The 19,634-nt window shown below is 30.2% G+C and overlaps 1 protein-coding gene across 1 annotated transcript; it reads left to right on the forward strand.

Annotated features, from left to right (window-relative positions):
- Nucleotides 1-13,106: 13,106 nt before the first annotated feature.
- On the forward strand, nucleotides 13,107-19,475 carry LOC106756212 (homeobox-leucine zipper protein REVOLUTA). Its single transcript, XM_014638532.2, has 18 exons — nucleotides 13,107-14,064; nucleotides 14,147-14,306; nucleotides 14,540-14,625; nucleotides 14,710-14,800; nucleotides 14,946-15,041; nucleotides 15,155-15,268; nucleotides 15,381-15,464; nucleotides 15,587-15,742; nucleotides 15,820-15,894; nucleotides 16,237-16,343; nucleotides 16,468-16,651; nucleotides 16,993-17,181; nucleotides 17,326-17,406; nucleotides 17,811-17,945; nucleotides 18,196-18,527; nucleotides 18,624-18,729; nucleotides 18,839-18,988; nucleotides 19,085-19,475. Exons 1-18 carry the CDS (start codon nucleotides 13,832-13,834, stop codon nucleotides 19,232-19,234), a joined length of 2,529 nt encoding a protein of 842 aa, XP_014494018.1. The 5' UTR covers nucleotides 13,107-13,831; the 3' UTR covers nucleotides 19,235-19,475.
- Nucleotides 19,476-19,634: the final 159 nt, after the last annotated feature.

Here is a 19,634-nt window from a genome sequence, read left to right on the forward strand (position 1 = left end):
GAATTTTATTTTCTCCAATATGAATTCTTTTGATTTATTTTTAGCTGTAACATTATTTTAAAATTTGATAGAGAACTATTCAACAATAAAAAAATGTTTGTTGCAATCAACAAATTTGAATATGGTCATTACTCCTACGTTAGGTCTCTTGTTTTTAAGACACATTCAATTATTCTGACATTTTTTCTTTACAAAGCCAGAAAAGAGTAATATATTCAAAATGTACGTGTCTTCAACAAGTAATGGAAAACTGAATTATTCATATTTTACATTTTCATTATACTTCTCACACATCACTCAAAACTAAATGTAAAAATACTTTTTAGTTTTATAGACATAAAAATATTTCTTTTTTAAGAAACTAAAATAAATAACCAATATTATAAAAGAAATATCAAATCATATTTTATTTTATTCCTTTATGTATCTATTATCTTTGTCCTTTTATTTGTAGAGAAGAGTCATAATAATATGATTTTGAGGGCTGTCAAATTCAAAACCTAATAGTTCCAGCCTTTGATGTAGGCTTTTTAGGTTCAAATAATTTTCTTATTCCTATTATTATTAAATTAAATAAGGAAATTGCTTCCATGTCTTTTATAATTATTATGAAATTACTATTTTATATAGAATGTAAAATTTAACGACGTAATTGTTGAATTTGTAGTTATACTTTCATTGTTCATATTTTTTAAAATTAAACAATAATAAAAAATTGATCAAATTCTTCATTTTATTTTAAAATATGTATATTCTTCTTGATGTATATCGATATAATATGAAATTATTTTATATTTATATAAAAATTTTCGAATGTAATTTGTCCAGAAGAAATTTCAATCTGAGTTTCGGTAAAAATTTATTTAACTAATAATTATGGAATGGTGTAATAATCTATTTTAAGATATTAATAACAATAATAATAATTAGATTCTTTTAATAAATGCCTAAACTATATTTATTTGTGAATTAATAAATATTCTTCTTTTCATCAAAAGCTATGGCTAGGTTGTTCTAATACCTTAGGTTAATAATTTTTGACAAAGGAATACGTATATTTATTTTATTGATTTGTTTAAATTATTTTTAAAAAATTATTTAAAATAGATTGATCATAAGTCATCATTTATGTGTTGTAAAAAAATTATTAAAAAAATTATTAAGAAAAGTTTTTTTTTTTAATAACTTAAAGTATCATATTTCTCTGTGAAAAAAAAATCTGAGTTTTGATTTCATTTCTTTGTAAGATATATGTTAAAATTATTATTATTAATATTATTATTATTATTATTATATATATATTACTTTCTGATAATTTCTTTACCCATAAAATAATTTTGATAAAGTATAAATATTTCTACTCTCCATGCATGACAATTAATCTGTCATCATCATTGTTTACATTATATTTAAAAAAATATTTTAACACAAATTTTCTTAACAACATTTTATCCTAATATATATACTGTTTTTTCATTATTTATTTATTAATACATCAATATATTTTAATCCAATAAAATAATAAAAAATAACACATTATGTCAAAATGTAATAAAATAATATCTGTTACCGTATCTTAGTCGTATTATATATCTCTGGCACTGATGATCCACCCACCCTACCTTTTAACGAGAAAATTTGATTGCCATTAATTGTTAGTTCTGTAATTTGTCTTTGCCACGTTCTTCTGAGAGAGTTGAAAACACTGACTCATGAGAGTCGTTCAAATGTGAAATCACGTTAAACCAGTCAAGTCATTTTCATGACCACTGTTTATACAGAGATAAATTTCACTTTGCAAATAATGCAAATCCAAGAAGAAGAAGAAGAAGAAGAAGAAGGGTTAACTGAAACTTCCATAATTAAACCAGCAGAACTTACACTAATCATCTGCAACTTTTCTGTGTCTGATTCTTAAATGGAAGTGCAGAAGGACTCATGGGGTGGTAGTTGTTCTTTGTTTAATGCTTCTTTGAATTGGACACAGTTTTAAGCTGACCATCATTCTTCTCAGTTTAATAATTATTATCAGACAGCTCCTCTTTTCTATAAACATTACAATCACAAACTGCTACTATGTGCCATAATTGAGTTCAGAGATTCCCAAAACGTATAACTGCTTATTCCCATTCATTTATTGCCTTTCAGCCTTGTCTTATTTCTTTCTCTCTCTCTCTCTCTCTTCAAATCTCTTCCTAATCATACACTTATTATTATATATTCTGCATCATATTATTCCATTCTTTTGCTTCCTATCATCTTATCTACAAAATTAGAACTACCTTACATTCTTATCTTTGGAGTACTCTCTTTAAGTGGGGTACCTCAGAATAATATAAAGCCAACAAAGATCAAACCTTGACGCAGACGCATCAAACCCAATTTCATCTGTTGCCTATAACCAACACAACATTGTGTTAACTATAACCTTGTTCACAAGTTATTACTTCCATTGTTTTCTGTTCTTTTTTTTTTTCACTTTTTTGGCTACTGCCTTCCTACCAAAACCATAGTAGAGAGAATTTTCTTTCTGCAAGTTGATTAGGAAAAAGAATCGTTAAGTGGCCTGTACGATGTTATCGATATCCCACTTTGCATATTTAACAAGTTCATAGAAAATGATGTATTGTGTTACTTTACAGGAGAGAAAAAGAAAATGACTGCAAGGGAAGATAGAAAGAGTGATGAGAAAGGATTTTCCATGGTAAATTGTTTGAAAACTCCATGATAACAAGTAATAGGTAAAACTGTAGATGGGTCCCTCGCATATCACAGATACGATTCTTGAAAATTTAATTCATGCCAGTTTGTTTGGACCTTGAATGGTAATCTTTTATTGGTGGGACATTACTACTTAAGAACAACAAATTCAATATCATTCCACATTAGACTGTATATATATATATATATACCAATAGGTTTTCAAATGTTAAGAGTGCAAAAAAGATAAAAGGACAAACACATTATTCCTTACCACACCAACAATATTACTACAATGTGTACATTTTATATCAGTTAAAAAGAATATTCTGTATCCATTTTACTGCATTTAAAAGCTTTTTATCTATATATATCAGTGATGCCGTGTAGTATCATTTTTCATGATAAGAAGAAACAAACATCGTCCGAGTAATATAAGAAGATGCACTTTATAGTTCAAAGCTATGATTATTTGAAAAACCATGTAGCATGTAATGGATCATAATTCTTCATATAACTAACTTAAGTTTAATGGTAACTGATGTTGTAAATGACCTTGTGTATATGTATGAAAATTTTATCACACTTGTGTGCTACTCCAATATTGTTAGTGGTGAGTGATCACATATAGTGACTGATGGGTCCCTTTCTTCCTTTAAATTTGGCCTAATTATAATGCTCTTTATGGCAGGTTAGGAGCACAAATCAGGTAGTTATAGAATGTCAATTAATTTGCTTGTCTTCTTGTTGAAAAATCATTGTATGGTTCTGGTAAGGTAATGTATCCAATCTCAATAAAAAAAAACTTTGGTAAAATTCGAAATTTATTATTATAAGAAAATTTTATATATTTTGATTCTCAAACTAAAGTATATGTTATTCTAGAAATTAAAAGATAAGCCTTGTAGCCGAAAGTAAGATTTTAAGAATTGGTATTGTATAAAAAATGTTGTGTTGGTAGTAAGAAAGATGGAAAATGATATTTTAACATCATTTTCTGACACTATTTTGACATTACACACGTGTCAAAATGTGGTTAGACGATTTTAAATTAAAAAAAACTGAGACAGGAACATATCTAGAAGAGAAAAATCAAAGTTTTTTTCTTTTTAATTTGAAATCGTTCAATTATATTTTGACACGTGTGCAGTGTCAAAATTGTGTCAAAAAAATAGTGTTAAAATATAATTTTCCAAGAAGGAAAGATTTGTATGTGAGAAGATAAGATAGGTTAAGAAAATGGGAGATGTATGAAAGGAAGTAGATAGTTTTGCTTAGGCAACACCCTTAACCACCAAGAGGCTGCAATGGCATCTTTATCCAAATGTGGGTTAAAGCTTTATGGTGAAAGGAACAGAGCATGGGAGGGTGAAATGATGTGAGAAAACAATGAGAGAGTACGAAAATGACAATAATAAGTGTGCCACTGAAGCAAAGGTCAGTGAGAGAGTGTCAAAGTGGCTGACTTATGTGGGACCAAGTCTCCACTTCAACGACACCAACCCCTCAAAGCAAGGCCACCTCAGCATTCTATTGATTTACGCAACAAACCAATTTTTGAATGGAGCCGGCCCAGACAGGAGGGCCCACATGATTGGACCTGAAATGGGGCCCAAAAGATGTATTTTTAGAGAGAGAAAAGAAAAGCAGATGGGAAGAAAGAAGAAGAAGAAGGATGGATAACATCAATTAAATCATAAAGAAAACATAAAAGATGGAACAATCACAGAAGGAGAGGGAGACAAAGTGGAAGGATGTTAATCCCATCATTGTAAAGTTTATAAAAGAAAATATTCCCATTTGACTTTCTTATATCTCATCATACACCATTCATTGTACTGCATATTTAGCCAAAACTAAATTATATTCACACACATTTCTCTTCTTCTTCTTCTTCTTTTTATGTCTCTCTCCTTCTTCTTCTTCTTCTTCTTCTTCACCTAAGCAAAACATCAAACACCTTCTGTTCAATCTTCAATAAAATGAGAAAAAAAACTATAGATAATTAGAAAACAGAGGAAAAGACGTTGTGAATTGAAATGTTGGTGATGGTGTTGTGGTTGGAGAAGAAAAGGGGTTTGAGGAGTGATAATGAAATTTGGTGGTGATGGCATGAGACATGCACATCATGTCATGAGCCACAAAGTGTTGTCCATACATTAACCATTCTTTTTCAATTTTTACTTTAACACAGGAAAATGGCAAACCTGTGAGAGATTGAGTGAGTGATTGTTGTCTGATATGAACTGATTACACCCAAATAATGCCGACAACACCATGGAAGCATGATACCCTTTTTTCCCAATGTTGCAAGTCAATTTCTTCTCACTTTTCCTTCCTATTTTCCACATGGCCTTTTCCCATTCGCATGCTTCCCAATTGCATTAAGATTGCAAAATCTTCTCTTTTTTCAAACTAGGATGTTCAAACCAAACAAATCCTCATTTTCTTTTCTTTTTAACTATCTTCATTTGTCAAATTTTCTCTCTTTCTGTCATTTTCTGCATTTTCAAACCCCCTTTCGCCTCCATTTTTGTTCTTTTCTGCTCATCATCTAAATATGGTGTCAATTCACTCACCACCAATTCATTTTCTTTCTCTTCTCAAATTTAAACCTTTGACTTCTAAATTCCACTGTTCGAAGTGTGATATGGAATGAAAATAAGGTTAATTTATAATATACAAGTGAGTGTAAATCTCACTATATAATATACAAACTATATAATATACAAACTGATTTTTTTGATATTGAACTAGGTTTAAAGTTTATTCTTTAATATGATATTAAAATTATAATAGTAATCTATTCTAACAAAATCTGTATATACGTTCTATTTTATATGTTGTCGAATCACTTTCGTACTATCTTTTTTATAATGTAAATCTCATCGAATAAATTAATTCTGTAAAATTGATTTAAATTTAAATATATTCAAAGTGAACTTTCAAGATTTGTTTATAGTAATTCTAAAATTGCCACCTAAAACATAACAAAAATTTATGTTAATGTTGCTTCTGATGCAATAATTCAAAAGTTGGATTAATTATTGGTATAATGAGGAAACAACAAATAATAACTAGTGTTAATCTACGATACTATTTATATATTTATATATAAATAATGAATAAATTAATTAATTAAAATATATAGTATATGATGTATCTCGGTGTTGAATTTATGGGAAGCACGTGACCCTACTTTTCGCGCATGCCAAAAGCACGCACAACATATAAATGACACGTCATAAATTATTTTTCTATTTCCTTTTACATATAATAATGCATACACACACCCACCTACTTTTATTGGTGGAAATATCAATCTATCTTATTTTATTCTATTTTAAAAAAAAAAAAAAAAGCCACCGATGATAACTAACGTGCGCCGGTGGTGTGGTCGGCGCCGGAAGATTTTTATAACAATAGTATGGTGCCCAACTTCATTTAAAAACTAAACACAAAAATAAAATACTTCTTTTCAGTAAGGTTGATCATGTAAAGGCTTAATTTTCGGTCACATTTTTTCTTCTTTTTTAAGATTTTTGGTAATTTTTCAATTCTTACTTTTATTATCTACTAATAATAAAATAATATTGTGATACAACGATATAATAATAAAATAATAATAGTTGGAAGATAAAATAGGTGATTAATAATAATAATAATAATAATAATAATAATAAAAAGTTGTAAAAGTTTATAGTGTGTTATTATTGTATGGTATTCTTGGAAGTGGAAAAATGGTCCCTCGTATTTTGTATCATAAATCTGTCCTTACCTTAAGTGAAGAATCTCCACATTGCCATTTAAAAATAAAAATGTAATCGCACATGTATTAATATTATAACACTGGGAAAAAATATGTGTGCCGTAACTAAAATCGTACTTAAAATTGCATTAAAAATTAAAAATAGTAAAACTAAATTATTTTCTCAAATTTGAGTGTAAAAAACTTAAATGACACCATGTGTTCTGACGAAAATTGCTCATTTTAATTTATTATTTTTAAATTTTCAATGTGCTATAACTTTTTGCTTTCAATGATATTCTTATTTCTACTGTTATACATTGAAAAATGAGAGAGAAAAAAGAATAACTAAAAATATATAATTGATAACTTACGTTAAATTTGTATTGTAAAATATGAAAATCAATGTTTTCTTTAATTTTTGTGAAACACTACTGAGATAACTATTGAGATAAAGTGTTGATTGACTAAACATGTGGAAAGTGATTTTATCTCTGTCTTCTCTTTTATCTTCCATCTTTTATCATTATTCTTCTATTTTGTTATTTTTGGATTCATGTTATGTGCATATTACCTTCTATTATGTTCTTGATTTTTTATTTTCATTAATGTAATCTCTCTTATCTTTTTGAGCCTTGGAAGTGAATCTTTACCTTTAGATAACCTTAGTTATCTTAATGTCCATTAAGAATCTTCCTTATGCTTGTTTAATCACTACAACAACATATATTGCTAAACTCAAATGGGTCTTTTCAGTCTTCGTACATCTTTAAAAATAGTTATTTTTACAGTAATAAGCATTTTATTATATCTAACATTTGAATTTCTTTTGGTTAATGTTTAGAGTAGTACAAATTATGCTTCAAAGTAATAAAACAATAATCCATACATTTTTATTTATGATAGAGGAAAAAATTATCTGATCATAATATTTTATTTTAAAATTAAATTCAAGTGTAAATTACGTGCTATTACAAGAGTATATACATGCTTTGTTATTTAACTTTTATTGAGATTTAAACATAAATGTGCGATTAAATTAAAACAATTCCATGTATATATAAATCTTGTTCAAGTTGTGAATTATTATTTGAGCAATATTTTATAATGTTTGAATGAAGGTGCATCACTTAAAATGATAATTTTAGAGGATAAAAAATTATAATCCTATCATAAATATACCACGAATGATTTACTTTCACCTTTGAAAGCCTATCCATTGTAATCCTATCATAAATATACCATCAGAATTTCTAATCACACACATTACAACAATATATATATATATCTAAAGCATTTCACATCTCATAACAGTAAAGAACATAATTAATCATTTTTTTGTTGGGACATAATTAATCCCTTTTTTTTTGGGTGACACTATGGTTTTCCAACGAGTAAACACTAAAAGAAAGCACTTAAAAGTATTTTTTAGTGAGAGCTTGGCTTGTTTAGCGAATAAGACAACTCAAAATAATTCATATAAATTTGTTTAACAAGTTTTGTCTCGCTTAACGAATGGAGTTAACTTGCATCCCTAACTTCCACCAAGTGATCTATTGTTAGCAGGAAGTCTCTAACCCAACAAATGGACCTTCCTTGCCTCTTTGACTTGAGCGAAATATGCACTCCCTCAGTGAGAAAAACTCTCGTAGACTTGTAGTCATTACAAATTAATAAATTTGTCTCCCTTAATTTCAAATGGTGTTTTTCTTCAATCTCACATATTCAAACCAAAGTTGTCAAGTTAAAAACAAAATGCATCATTTGATACTTATTGAACCGAAGTTACTAATCTTTTAAGCAAACTATCATCAATCAAGATTTCGCATATCAAAGTTTTAACATAGCTCAAATGAATGAAAAATGTTTTCCTTTAAGTCTCAGATGATGTTGTTCTTTCTTGTTCACAAATTACCGCCAATCTCAACTTGTCAAATACATCATTTGAAATCCATTAAGTCCAATTCACCAATCACCGAGACCAACACATCAATAAAATCATGTTTCCATACTTGAATAATATGATCAATTCAGTCAAACACAACATACTAAGTTTTCAATAAGCCAATTCAAATCATACAATAAACTTGATTGAACCAAAACACAATTTCATCATACCTATATGCCAAGGCACAATAGATTGTTAAATAACTAACTTCTCTTACTTGTCTAAGAGCACACACAATTCCTTTGGCTCCAAGCACCCCTAACACATAAAAAGACAATATCTACACAAGGAAAGTTTAGATCAATTATTCGATCATAATCCTAATGACCCTAATTGATCAAATATAAATCAAGAGTTCTTAAACCATACATTCAACCTCTTACCCTACACATGCATGTCAAAGACCAAACGAGTATAAAAGGAGTAAAAGAAAAACTTGATTTGCTCAACAAAATGACTAGTTAGAAATACAGATCTTGTCGCTAGGAGTTCTCTAGTATGCTTCAATTTTTAAATAGATGGATATAAAGTTTTAGGCTTACTTAGTAAGATAATTTTCACTTTGGTGACAGTGTGTCAAGTTGGTCTCACTTTTAAAAAAAATTCAATTACGTTATAATTTTTGAAAACGTGCATCGATTAGGTCTTTTTAAAAAAAAAAAAATAATAATGGCATACCAAGTGTTAATATGTGGTTTTCTAAAAAAATAATTTTTCTATAAAAAAAATTGTTGCCATATGTCAAATCCATGGTGTGAAACATGACACTCTTAGTGGCATGTGATAGGGTATTACCACGTCTCATTGTTAGTGTCATTGTCAGTGTCAAATCTATATTGATCTTGTTGATTCAATTTAGTTCAACTTTTTCTAAAATGGAACAATATTATTCCTCAAGACAAAATTTATTATTTGTATAGATTTTATACTATTATTTTTTATTAAAAATAACTTTTTAGCATATTACATTATTATATATCATTAATTCACAATTTTTTAATCATGATTTTAATCACTAAATTTTAATATAAATTATTAATACAATATTTATATAAATAATAAATTTGATCCTGATTAAAAGAATACTAAAATTATTATTGTATAAATGATATTAATTTATTTGTTTTATAAAAAAAGTAATTAATAATATATTAGTTTTAAATATTATTTTTAAAGATATTTATAAGTAATTAGTTTTAATCTTATAAAATAATATGGATTAATAAAACATGAATTAATAATATACAATAATATAATATGTTAAAAAAGCATTTTTTAATAAAAAATTAGTATAACATATATAAAATAATAAATTTTGTCTCAATTTAGAAAGTGAGAATACTCCTCCGTTTTGAAAAAAAATTGAACTTAAATTAAATCAATAAAACAAATATAACGGTTAAATTAAAATCATTGACTGATACTATCATGTGGTAATTTATACTTGATAACAAAACTTTTTTTTTTAAATTAATTTTTGATAAAAATTAAAAAACTAGACATTGACACGTGAGATATCGTGAACATTGAGACAATAAGACATTTTTTAAAAGGTAAAACACAATTTATACTTTTTTTTTAAAGCGAAAACCAATTTTCACTAAACTGAGAATTATCCTATAAAATTATAACTCTTAAAAGAGAACATTCATGAAAGAAATGTTCTTTCTTTTGACTTGGAAGCATTTATAAAATGAATTCTGTTTAGTTTATTTTTATTTATCTCAAAGTTTTTTTAACAAAATAACCGAATACATGTTATGAAAGCTCTGTTTCCTTTAAAGGAATTTCTAGAATTTTACAATATGTATTTTCAAAACAAAATTTTAAAATATTTTAAAATTAACAAGTATTAAGTAAATGATTTAAATTTAAATAGATACATTTTAGGTTTCTTACTAGATTAAGTATTATTTCTTAAGTAAGTTTGATTCCGCGGCAGTGTAATTATTTTCAATTTTAGAATTTGTACTTTTAATTTAGAAATATAATTTATTTTATGAAAAATAAAAGAACAATATATCTAGACAGGAGAACAGAAAAAAAAAAACTCATTTTTAGTTTAGGTAAAGATATACGTACTTTCCTCTTAATTATCATTTCAAATTCTCGTATGTTTTTTTTTTTCGGGCTGAGAATTAATTTCATTAGATATAAGTTTCTTTCTTTATTCTTGGTTTTATTGGAATTATAAATATATCATGTTATTTTTAATAACCATACTAAACCAAGACGAGAAAGAATATTGTTTTTTTCTTTTTACAGAATAATTATAAAAGAAGAAAATAAAATAAAAGAATCTCTGACTTCTAGATAATTAAAAATACTTTAACCCGCATAAATTATGTGAAAAAAAAAAAATTTATTTTATGTGTACTTGTTTCAGTCTCTCCAAAAGAAGCAGTAAACACATATCTAAATACGTGATTTTATACCATTAATAACAATTAAACACTTGCATGCAAATGGTTGTCAAAATATAAAAAGCAAATTAATTGCAATATTTATTTAAATTAATTAGAAAAGCCAAAAAATAAAAGTGGATGTGAATAGAAATACAAAATTTTTATTTTAAATGGATAAATTTCTCTGAATTTGTATGAGTGGGTAAAAAGATTTAAAAAAAAATAAGAAAGTATTTCCTTAAGTTAACCTTTTATTCTTTTAATTATATTAGCAATTCTTTAGACTACAACATTATTTGTTAGTTCTTAAAATCTAACAGGTTTATATTTCTCTGGGAAGAAAATGATTAAATAATGATTTTTTTATTATTTCATATTTCCTGATTTAGTACGACCAAACAAAAGTTATCTTTTCAATTTTAGAACAACTAAACAAAAACTAACAACTTCTTATTTATTTAATTGAAAATAAATGGATAAAAATACTTAGACAACATTTTTTGACAATATTTAAACATCATTATACGTGTCATTGTGTGATTGGTTCATAGTAGTGTCATTGTGTCATTTGGACCAATCACGCAATGACACGTACGATTGATGTTCAAATGTTGTCAAAAAATGTTGTCTATGTATCATTACCCAAAATAAATTGGTGAAATTAATAAATAGAAAAATAGTTTTTAAAATATCACTTGTGTTAATATGCTCTCACTTTAATTAAATGAAGAAACTACCATATTTAAATATAACTAAAGAAAGTTCTTTAATGGGTTTCAACAAATTTTATCATACATTTTATATTTCTAACATGTAAAATATAAATGTTTGAAAATAAAATTGTTAAGGGTATTGTTTCATAATTGAATATAATACATTTATTAAATGCAGTGATAAGAAAGAAAAAATAAAAAATAAAATAAAATTAAAGGAGAGAAAAGCATTTAGAATCTATATGAGATTCATTTTATACGTTACACAAAAAAGAAATTGGATTATTTATTCATTTTTTATTATTTATTTTATTATATTTTCAAAATTCATTTTTAGAATTAAAGTAAGATAAAATAATAAATATATGAATTAAATTAGACAATTGTTTTAAGGTTACATATGAAAGTATTAGTGTCATGTTATACTAACTTTGTAAGGTAATTTTAGTTGACATATGATAATTTTCTTTATAAAACATTAAAGAAATAAAAAATTGAAAGACAATCATGAATTTACATTAACATATAAATAACATTTTTAGTACAATAAAAAAATAAAGTTGCATAATATTTTAAAAAATAAATACCCAATTAAAAGAAAGCAAAATCTTAATTAGACCAACTCAAATTTAAATCTTTTTATTTTAGCATAACAAAACAAAACTAAAGAAAATAAAAGAGATTCCCATTTTTGAGGAAAACTTCTTATTTATTTAATTAAAAAACATATTGGTGAAAATAATAAATAGCAAAAAAAAGTTCTTAAAATACTTTTCAATTTAACATGCTCTCCCCTAAATCAAGGGAAACTATAATTAGTTTATTTGTATGTTTTAAAATCTTTTAAAATCATTTTAATTTTCTTCAAGTATCTATCGTTTAAACAATTTTCAACAGAAATAGAAAATACGCAAAGATATAACTAAAAAAATATGTTATCTTATAATTTAAAAAATGAAAATAAACAATATTTCATTAAAAGAACACAACAACTATAAACAGACGAACCACAACCAAAAGATGATAGCATGTTCAAAATCTCGGTCAAACGCTTTATTTATATAAACTATTTAACAGAATATTTAATTAATAAAATATTATTCTAATACAGATTTTATAAGCTAAACTTTTTTAATAATTCAGTAGAAGTCAATTTTAATAAATTCATACTTATAGAACTTTTTTTCATTAATAACTGGTAGGAAATTTTGATAAGAGATAATCTTAATTTTGATCTTTGTTATATTTAAATTTAGAAAATTTATTATGATCACTATTATTACAGGTTACTAAAAGAGGTGCAATTAAAAGTAACTTATAAATTTATTACAAAGCCCTAAAAAGTAAAGGAAAAATTGTGAATAATTATATATATAAGTATTTGTAATAATATAATATCGGATCCGAATCCATGTACCATGGATATTGAACTCCGGTTCGGAATTGACACTGAGAAAAGAGTTGGTGAGGACTCACTGCAGTGTGGGTCCTACCTGTCAAATCAAAGCAACAACACCAACAGGGACAACCACGTAAATGCGCCGAAAATTATAAAAAAAAAAAAAACAGAACATAGCCTCCCATGTTTCTCGATCTTCGTGCTCTTCTGTTCTCTCCTTACACCCCAACTCTCTTCTCTCTTCTCTCTTCTCTCTTCTCACTTCTCACTCACTTTATTCCTTCATTCTCACCCCTCTCCAACACCAACACCAACATGTTTATGCTTCTTAGGGTTTCTTTACATTCTACATTTTAACCTTCCTTGTCTATTTCTATTCCTTCCTTCTACTTCAAGCTCCTTCACTCTTTCTCTTTCTTTTTCCAACTTCCTTCTATTTTTCTCTCTTTTTTTTTTCTTTTTTTTTTTCCAGATTCTTCTCACCTTTCAAAGAAACAATAAAGAGAGAGGGGACAGTGAGTGGGGTGTACGGGGTTTGGTTCTATCTTAGCTGGTAGAAGAAACGAGCGTTTCCTGTTAACAATTTGGAGCCATTCGCTGCAATTTCAATGAAAGAGAGTTTCTTTCTTTCTCTCTCTCTTTCTCTCTCTCTTCGCTTTTATTTTTTATTGTCTGAGCTGGTTCCACGGTAGGGGAACTTGAGAGACTGGAAGGAACCAATTACGGTGGTTGAACAAATTTACACACTCCTTCGCTGTCTCTATTCGTTTCTTTCCCCTTTAACGTTACCCGTTTTGAGTTTTCTTATGTCAAGTTACCGCCTTTACTAGCACCAACATCAACTACACTCCCCTTTTCATTTTCATTTTCTCCTTATCGTTGAGACTGACTGAGTGTGTGCTGTGGGAAGAGGGAAACATGGCTATGGCTGTGGCTCAACACAGGGAGAGTAGCAGCAGTGGGAGCATTGACAAACACCTAGATGCTGGCAAGTATGTGAGGTATACTGCTGAGCAAGTCGAGGCTCTTGAAAGGGTCTATGCTGAATGCCCTAAGCCTAGTTCTCTCAGGAGACAACAATTGATCAGAGAGTGCCCCATTCTCTCCAACATCGAGCCTAAGCAAATCAAGGTTTGGTTCCAGAACCGAAGGTATGCCAATTCAACTTTTTTTTAATCCATCTCTTCATAGTTTTGAAAGTGGGTCTTAGATGTGGGTTTGGATGGTGTGCAGGTGTAGGGAGAAGCAGAGAAAGGAGGCTTCTCGGCTTCAAACTGTGAACCGCAAACTCACTGCAATGAACAAGTTGTTGATGGAGGAGAATGATCGGCTGCAGAAGCAGGTGTCACAGCTGGTGTGTGAGAATGGGTATATGAGGCAGCAGTTGCATACTGTAAGTGTGTGTCTTCTGTCTGATTGTCAATTCTTCACCTTTTGGGGTCTTGAGCAGAAAATTTGGTGAAAAGAATGTACTTAAATGTGGAGAAGTTGAGAGAAGCACCGATCTGTTTTTGCTTTTCTTGCATGCTGGTCTTGAGTTGATGTTAGTGGCTATTGTTGCTTTACTGTAAGAACTACTTGTGCTGGTTGTTTTAGCTGTTATTCACGCTATTCCTATTCCTGCAGACATCAGCAGCAACTACTGATGCTAGTTGTGATTCGGTGGTTACCACTCCTCAGCATACCATGAGAGATGCTAATAACCCTGCTGGGTAATTCGAGCTTCATCTATTGAAGTTTATGCTTTTGCGTAATGAAGCTTTACTCAATTGGTTTATCTATTGTGATCTTTGCAGACTCCTATCAATTGCGGAGGAGACCTTGACAGAGTTCCTTTCAAAGGCTACGGGAACTGCTGTAGATTGGGTCCAGATGCCTGGGATGAAGGTTTATTTTTTCTATTGCTTGCAATAAGTCAGTTCATAAATTAATGACCTATGGCATCCGTGGGATAGTTATTGTGATACTATGCTGATTTTAGTTTACTAAACTCTACAATTACATCTGCATCTAAAAAAGTTCTTTTTGCCAGCCTGGTCCGGATTCGGTTGGGATCTTTGCCATTTCGCAAAGTTGCAGTGGAGTGGCAGCTCGAGCCTGTGGTCTTGTCAGTTTAGAACCTACGAAGGTAAACTCAACTTCTTAAAATATGGTTTGGATATTTTTGTCATTTCTTGGTAGGGCAGCCAATATGTGCAAGCTGTTTGGGATTTGAATTTCTGAACGTCCAATTTTCAATAGATTGCAGAGATCCTTAAAGATCGTCCATCTTGGTTCCGGGACTGTCGGAGCCTAGAAGTTTTTACTATGTTTCCTGCTGGAAGTGGAGGAACCATTGAACTTGTTTACACACAGGTGAGCCTCAAATTTAACACTTATTTCTCTCTCTCTCTCTGTTTTTTTTTTTAATTTATTTTATTTCATTTTTTTTTATCATTTCTGAGATTATGCTTCAAAATTGCTACAGACATATGCCCCAACAACACTGGCTCCTGCCCGGGATTTCTGGACACTGAGATATACCACAAGTTTGGAAAATGGCAGTCTTGTGGTGAGTTACGTTGTGTTTGATGCATTATATAAATTTGTAGAATTTATATTTGCGTAGTGTTTTCTTTAAATTCTTCTTACTTTGAAGTTAGAAAATTTAGTATTACTTTTTATGTGTTGAAGGTCTGTGAAAGATCCCTGTCTGGTTCTGGCTCGGGCCCTAATCCAGCAGCTGCTGCTCAGTTTGTAAGGGCTGAAACGCTCCCTAGTGGCTACTTGATTCGACCATGTGAGGGTGGAGGATCAATCATTCACATAGTAGACCACCTAAATCTTGAGGTTTTGCTTCTTTAAACTGGGCTAATGCATTTCATTTGTTTCATTATCCAACATTAATTTGGTTATTATTGTCTTAGGCATGGAGCGTCCCTGAAGTGTTAAGGCCACTTTATGAATCATCAAAGGTGGTGGCTCAAAAGATGACAATTGCGGTAAGTATAGGAATTTATATCCCAGTTTGTATGGGCTGGTAGTGTCATTGTGAACAATGTGCAAACTGAACAACATTCTTGAGCGTATTGAACACTGCCATTTATTGTTTTAGTAACTAGTGCCTCAGCCAACTGTGTTAGACTATCTAGCTGATTCTTCCACTAGAAATTGGCCATAAGGTTCCGGGTGCTGACACTATTTTTATTAGATATGCTCATTCCCCCTTCTGTCTTTTCATTCTTCATTTGAAGTTCCACAAATTCTATGCCCATTTCATTTGTTTCACATGTTCTGTTCCTTTCTTTAATAGATAGGTGTTAATTTGATGGCTTTTGTGATAGGCACTTCGCTATATCAGGCAAATAGCTCAGGAAACAAGTGGTGAAGTGGTTTATGGGTTGGGCAGGCAGCCTGCTGTCCTACGAACTTTTAGCCAGAGATTGAGCAGGTAGCCACATGAAATAATGTCTTATTGAAGCCTAATTCAGGCTGCAGTATAGAATACTGATTTTTGTGGCATAATCTCTGATTCATTGAGTTTTCTTTGGAAAATTAATGCATTTGACTTGCAGAGGCTTTAATGATGCTGTAAATGGATTCAATGATGATGGATGGACTGTATTGAACTGTGATGGTGCGGAGGATGTAATTATTGCAGTTAATTCTACGAAGAATTTGAGTGGAACTTCTAATCCAGCAAGTTCCCTTACATTCCTTGGAGGAATTCTCTGTGCAAAAGCTTCTATGTTGCTTCAAGTGAGTCTTGAGAACTTCTATATTTTTAAGTACTAGTTTTCGTTGAATTGAATGCGGATACATCACCCAAATACCTTTATATCTGCTTAATAGACTGCTGCTTTTCTTTTTTGCAACTAGCATTTTTCACCGTACATGGTATTGTGAATGAGTAAAATTAGCCATTGACAAATATGATCCCCTTAATTTTTTTTTTTACGATAGAGACGTTGATGTTTATATATATGAAACTTGATTCTAGCTTTAAACGTATAGATGATTCTTTAATTTAAAACTATAGATGGTTATGATTTGTCATTGTTAATGTTATATAACAAGTTATGGTTGAAAATTATGTGCAGAATGTCCCCCCTGCACTTTTGGTTCGTTTTCTCAGGGAGCACCGCTCAGAGTGGGCTGATTTCAATGTTGATGCTTATTCTGCTGCATCACTGAAAGCTGGAACCTATGCATATCCAGGAATGAGGCCTACAAGATTCACTGGCAGTCAAATAATAATGCCTCTTGGTCATACTATTGAACATGAAGAGGTAGGTTTGGATTCCTATATAAAGTGGACAGAGGATGCATATATGCTTTGGTCGATTTGTTTCACACAAGAAAAAATTTAGTTTTATTTATTGGACATTTGTACTTGCAAGCAACATTCCTAATTGAGTTTGTTTTTGCTACAGATGCTTGAAGTTATTAGGCTTGAAGGCCACTCTCTTGCTCAAGAAGATGCTTTTGTTTCTAGGGATATTCATCTCTTACAGGTGATGCCTCGTCCTTTGTTATAGTGGAGAACATTATCTGTATATCTGGATTTAATTTTTTTTTTTTTTTGCATATGCTGAGAAAGATCAATTGTCAATCTGTCGTCTTTGGTGAAAAATTGCTATTTTGTATTAAAGATGCAATGATAGTTGGCATATCTTGCAAAACTTCAATGAATAACACAAAAAGTTCTCTTTTAAATTAAGATTTTCACATTATAGCTTCATTTTAGTTTTTAAGTGTTAACTGAAATCTTTGCTTGGTAAAGATAGGCGTGTCTGCCCGCATTCTTAGCATCCATTTCATTTGTGTTTCTTTTCTGTGCAGTTAAATTATCTATGCGTGAATGATATAATCAATACAGGTAGATTCTAAGGTGCACTTTCTGTTGTCCGTCTTGCAGATATGTAGTGGAATTGATGAGAATGCTGTGGGGGCTTGTTCTGAGCTCGTATTTGCTCCAATTGATGAAATGTTCCCTGATGATGCTCCTTTAGTTCCTTCTGGCTTCCGCATTATTCCACTAGATTCGAAACCAGTTGAGTATTATGTGTATTTTATGTTTAACAGTCTCTTACTACACTCACTTTCTCAGCTCTTAATCTTCACTCTTCCTATGAGCATATGTAATAACTTAAAAGTGCATATTACTGAATTTTATGTGCTTAGCCTCTCCCTCAAAATAAATACAAGATGTCATTTTCTATTTTCTATCCAAACAGTGACTGAAAATTTACTGTTGTCCATGTGTATCCCTTCTGTAACATAATTATATTCTTGTGTTGTAGGGTGACAAAAAGGATATAGTTGCTTCAAATCGGACCTTGGATTTGACTTCAGGTTTTGAAGTAGGCCCAGCAACAACTACTGGTGCAGATGCATCATCAAGTCAGAACACTCGTTCTGTGTTGACTATTGCCTTCCAGTTCCCGTTTGACAGCAGTTTGCAAGATAATGTTGCAGTCATGGCACGACAATATGTCCGCAGCGTGATTTCCTCGGTGCAGAGGGTTGCCATGGCTATATCTCCCTCAGGAATAAGCCCAGCTGTTGGAGCAAAACTTTCTCCTGGTTCTCCAGAGGCTGTTACGCTGGCTCACTGGATCTGCCAAAGTTATAGGCAAGTATTATAGTTCATATTTGTTTTCAAATGCAGATAGTTCTTATTAGTCCATTGTAGTTAACACGTATTTTTCCCTATGTTTATGCAAATCAGTTTCTATTTAGGGTCTGATTTACTGAGATCAGATTCTCTTGTTGGTGACACAATGCTGAAACATCTGTGGCATCATCAGGATGCTATTCTATGCTGTTCACTGAAGGTATACACTCTGCTTTCTATTCGTTCCATTTCAAACTGACTGATAACGACTGATTCTTCAATTCTTGTAAAATGAGATTAATATGATTCTTCTCCATTTGATATTGCAGACATTACCAGTGTTCATATTTGCAAATCAAGCAGGCCTTGACATGTTGGAAACAACTCTAGTGGCCTTACAAGACATCACATTGGATAAAATATTTGATGAGTCTGGACGCAAGGCATTGTGTACAGACTTTGCCAAGTTAATGGAGCAGGTGATGTCTGATTATGACAAAAATTTCAAGTTACAACTAAAGTTTCATTTGGAAAAATGACTTAAATTTTGGTCTGTATGTCTGTTCTGCCTTCAGGGTTTTGCATATCTGCCAGCTGGAATCTGCATGTCGACGATGGGGCGGCATGTATCCTATGATCAAGCCATTGCATGGAAAGTACTCACCGGAGAAGACAACACTGTTCACTGCTTGGCTTTCTCTTTCATAAATTGGTCATTTGTATGAAAAACCAGTTAATGTGCCCTGCTTTTTCCCACTTGAACATAACAAACGAAAGGGTCAAAAGGGAAACAAACAGACAAATTTGGAGGGAAAAAGAAATCCTAAATTTTTGTATAACAGGATCAGGCTTGCATTTAATTCGATTTAATTTATTTCTTATTTAGTGCAGAGACCAAATTGAATTAATCTTGTAAATTATTTAGTGCTAGATTGAAGTTGAGACGTACTCTGTTTTTGTCTTTAATACTATTTGGTCTCCAAAAACAGAGGACCTGTGTCATGTTTCTTACACAATCACAGTTCTGACTTGTGTCACCAACATAGTACTACACATCCTTATTCACGACGAACTTTGTTTTATTCATAAGTTGAAAAAAAAAATAGGTCTTTTGAAAATTCCGTC

This window comes from Vigna radiata, chromosome 2 (assembly GCF_000741045.1).
Source record: "Vigna radiata var. radiata cultivar VC1973A chromosome 2, Vradiata_ver6, whole genome shotgun sequence".
Classification (NCBI taxonomy): domain Eukaryota; kingdom Viridiplantae; phylum Streptophyta; class Magnoliopsida; order Fabales; family Fabaceae; genus Vigna; species Vigna radiata.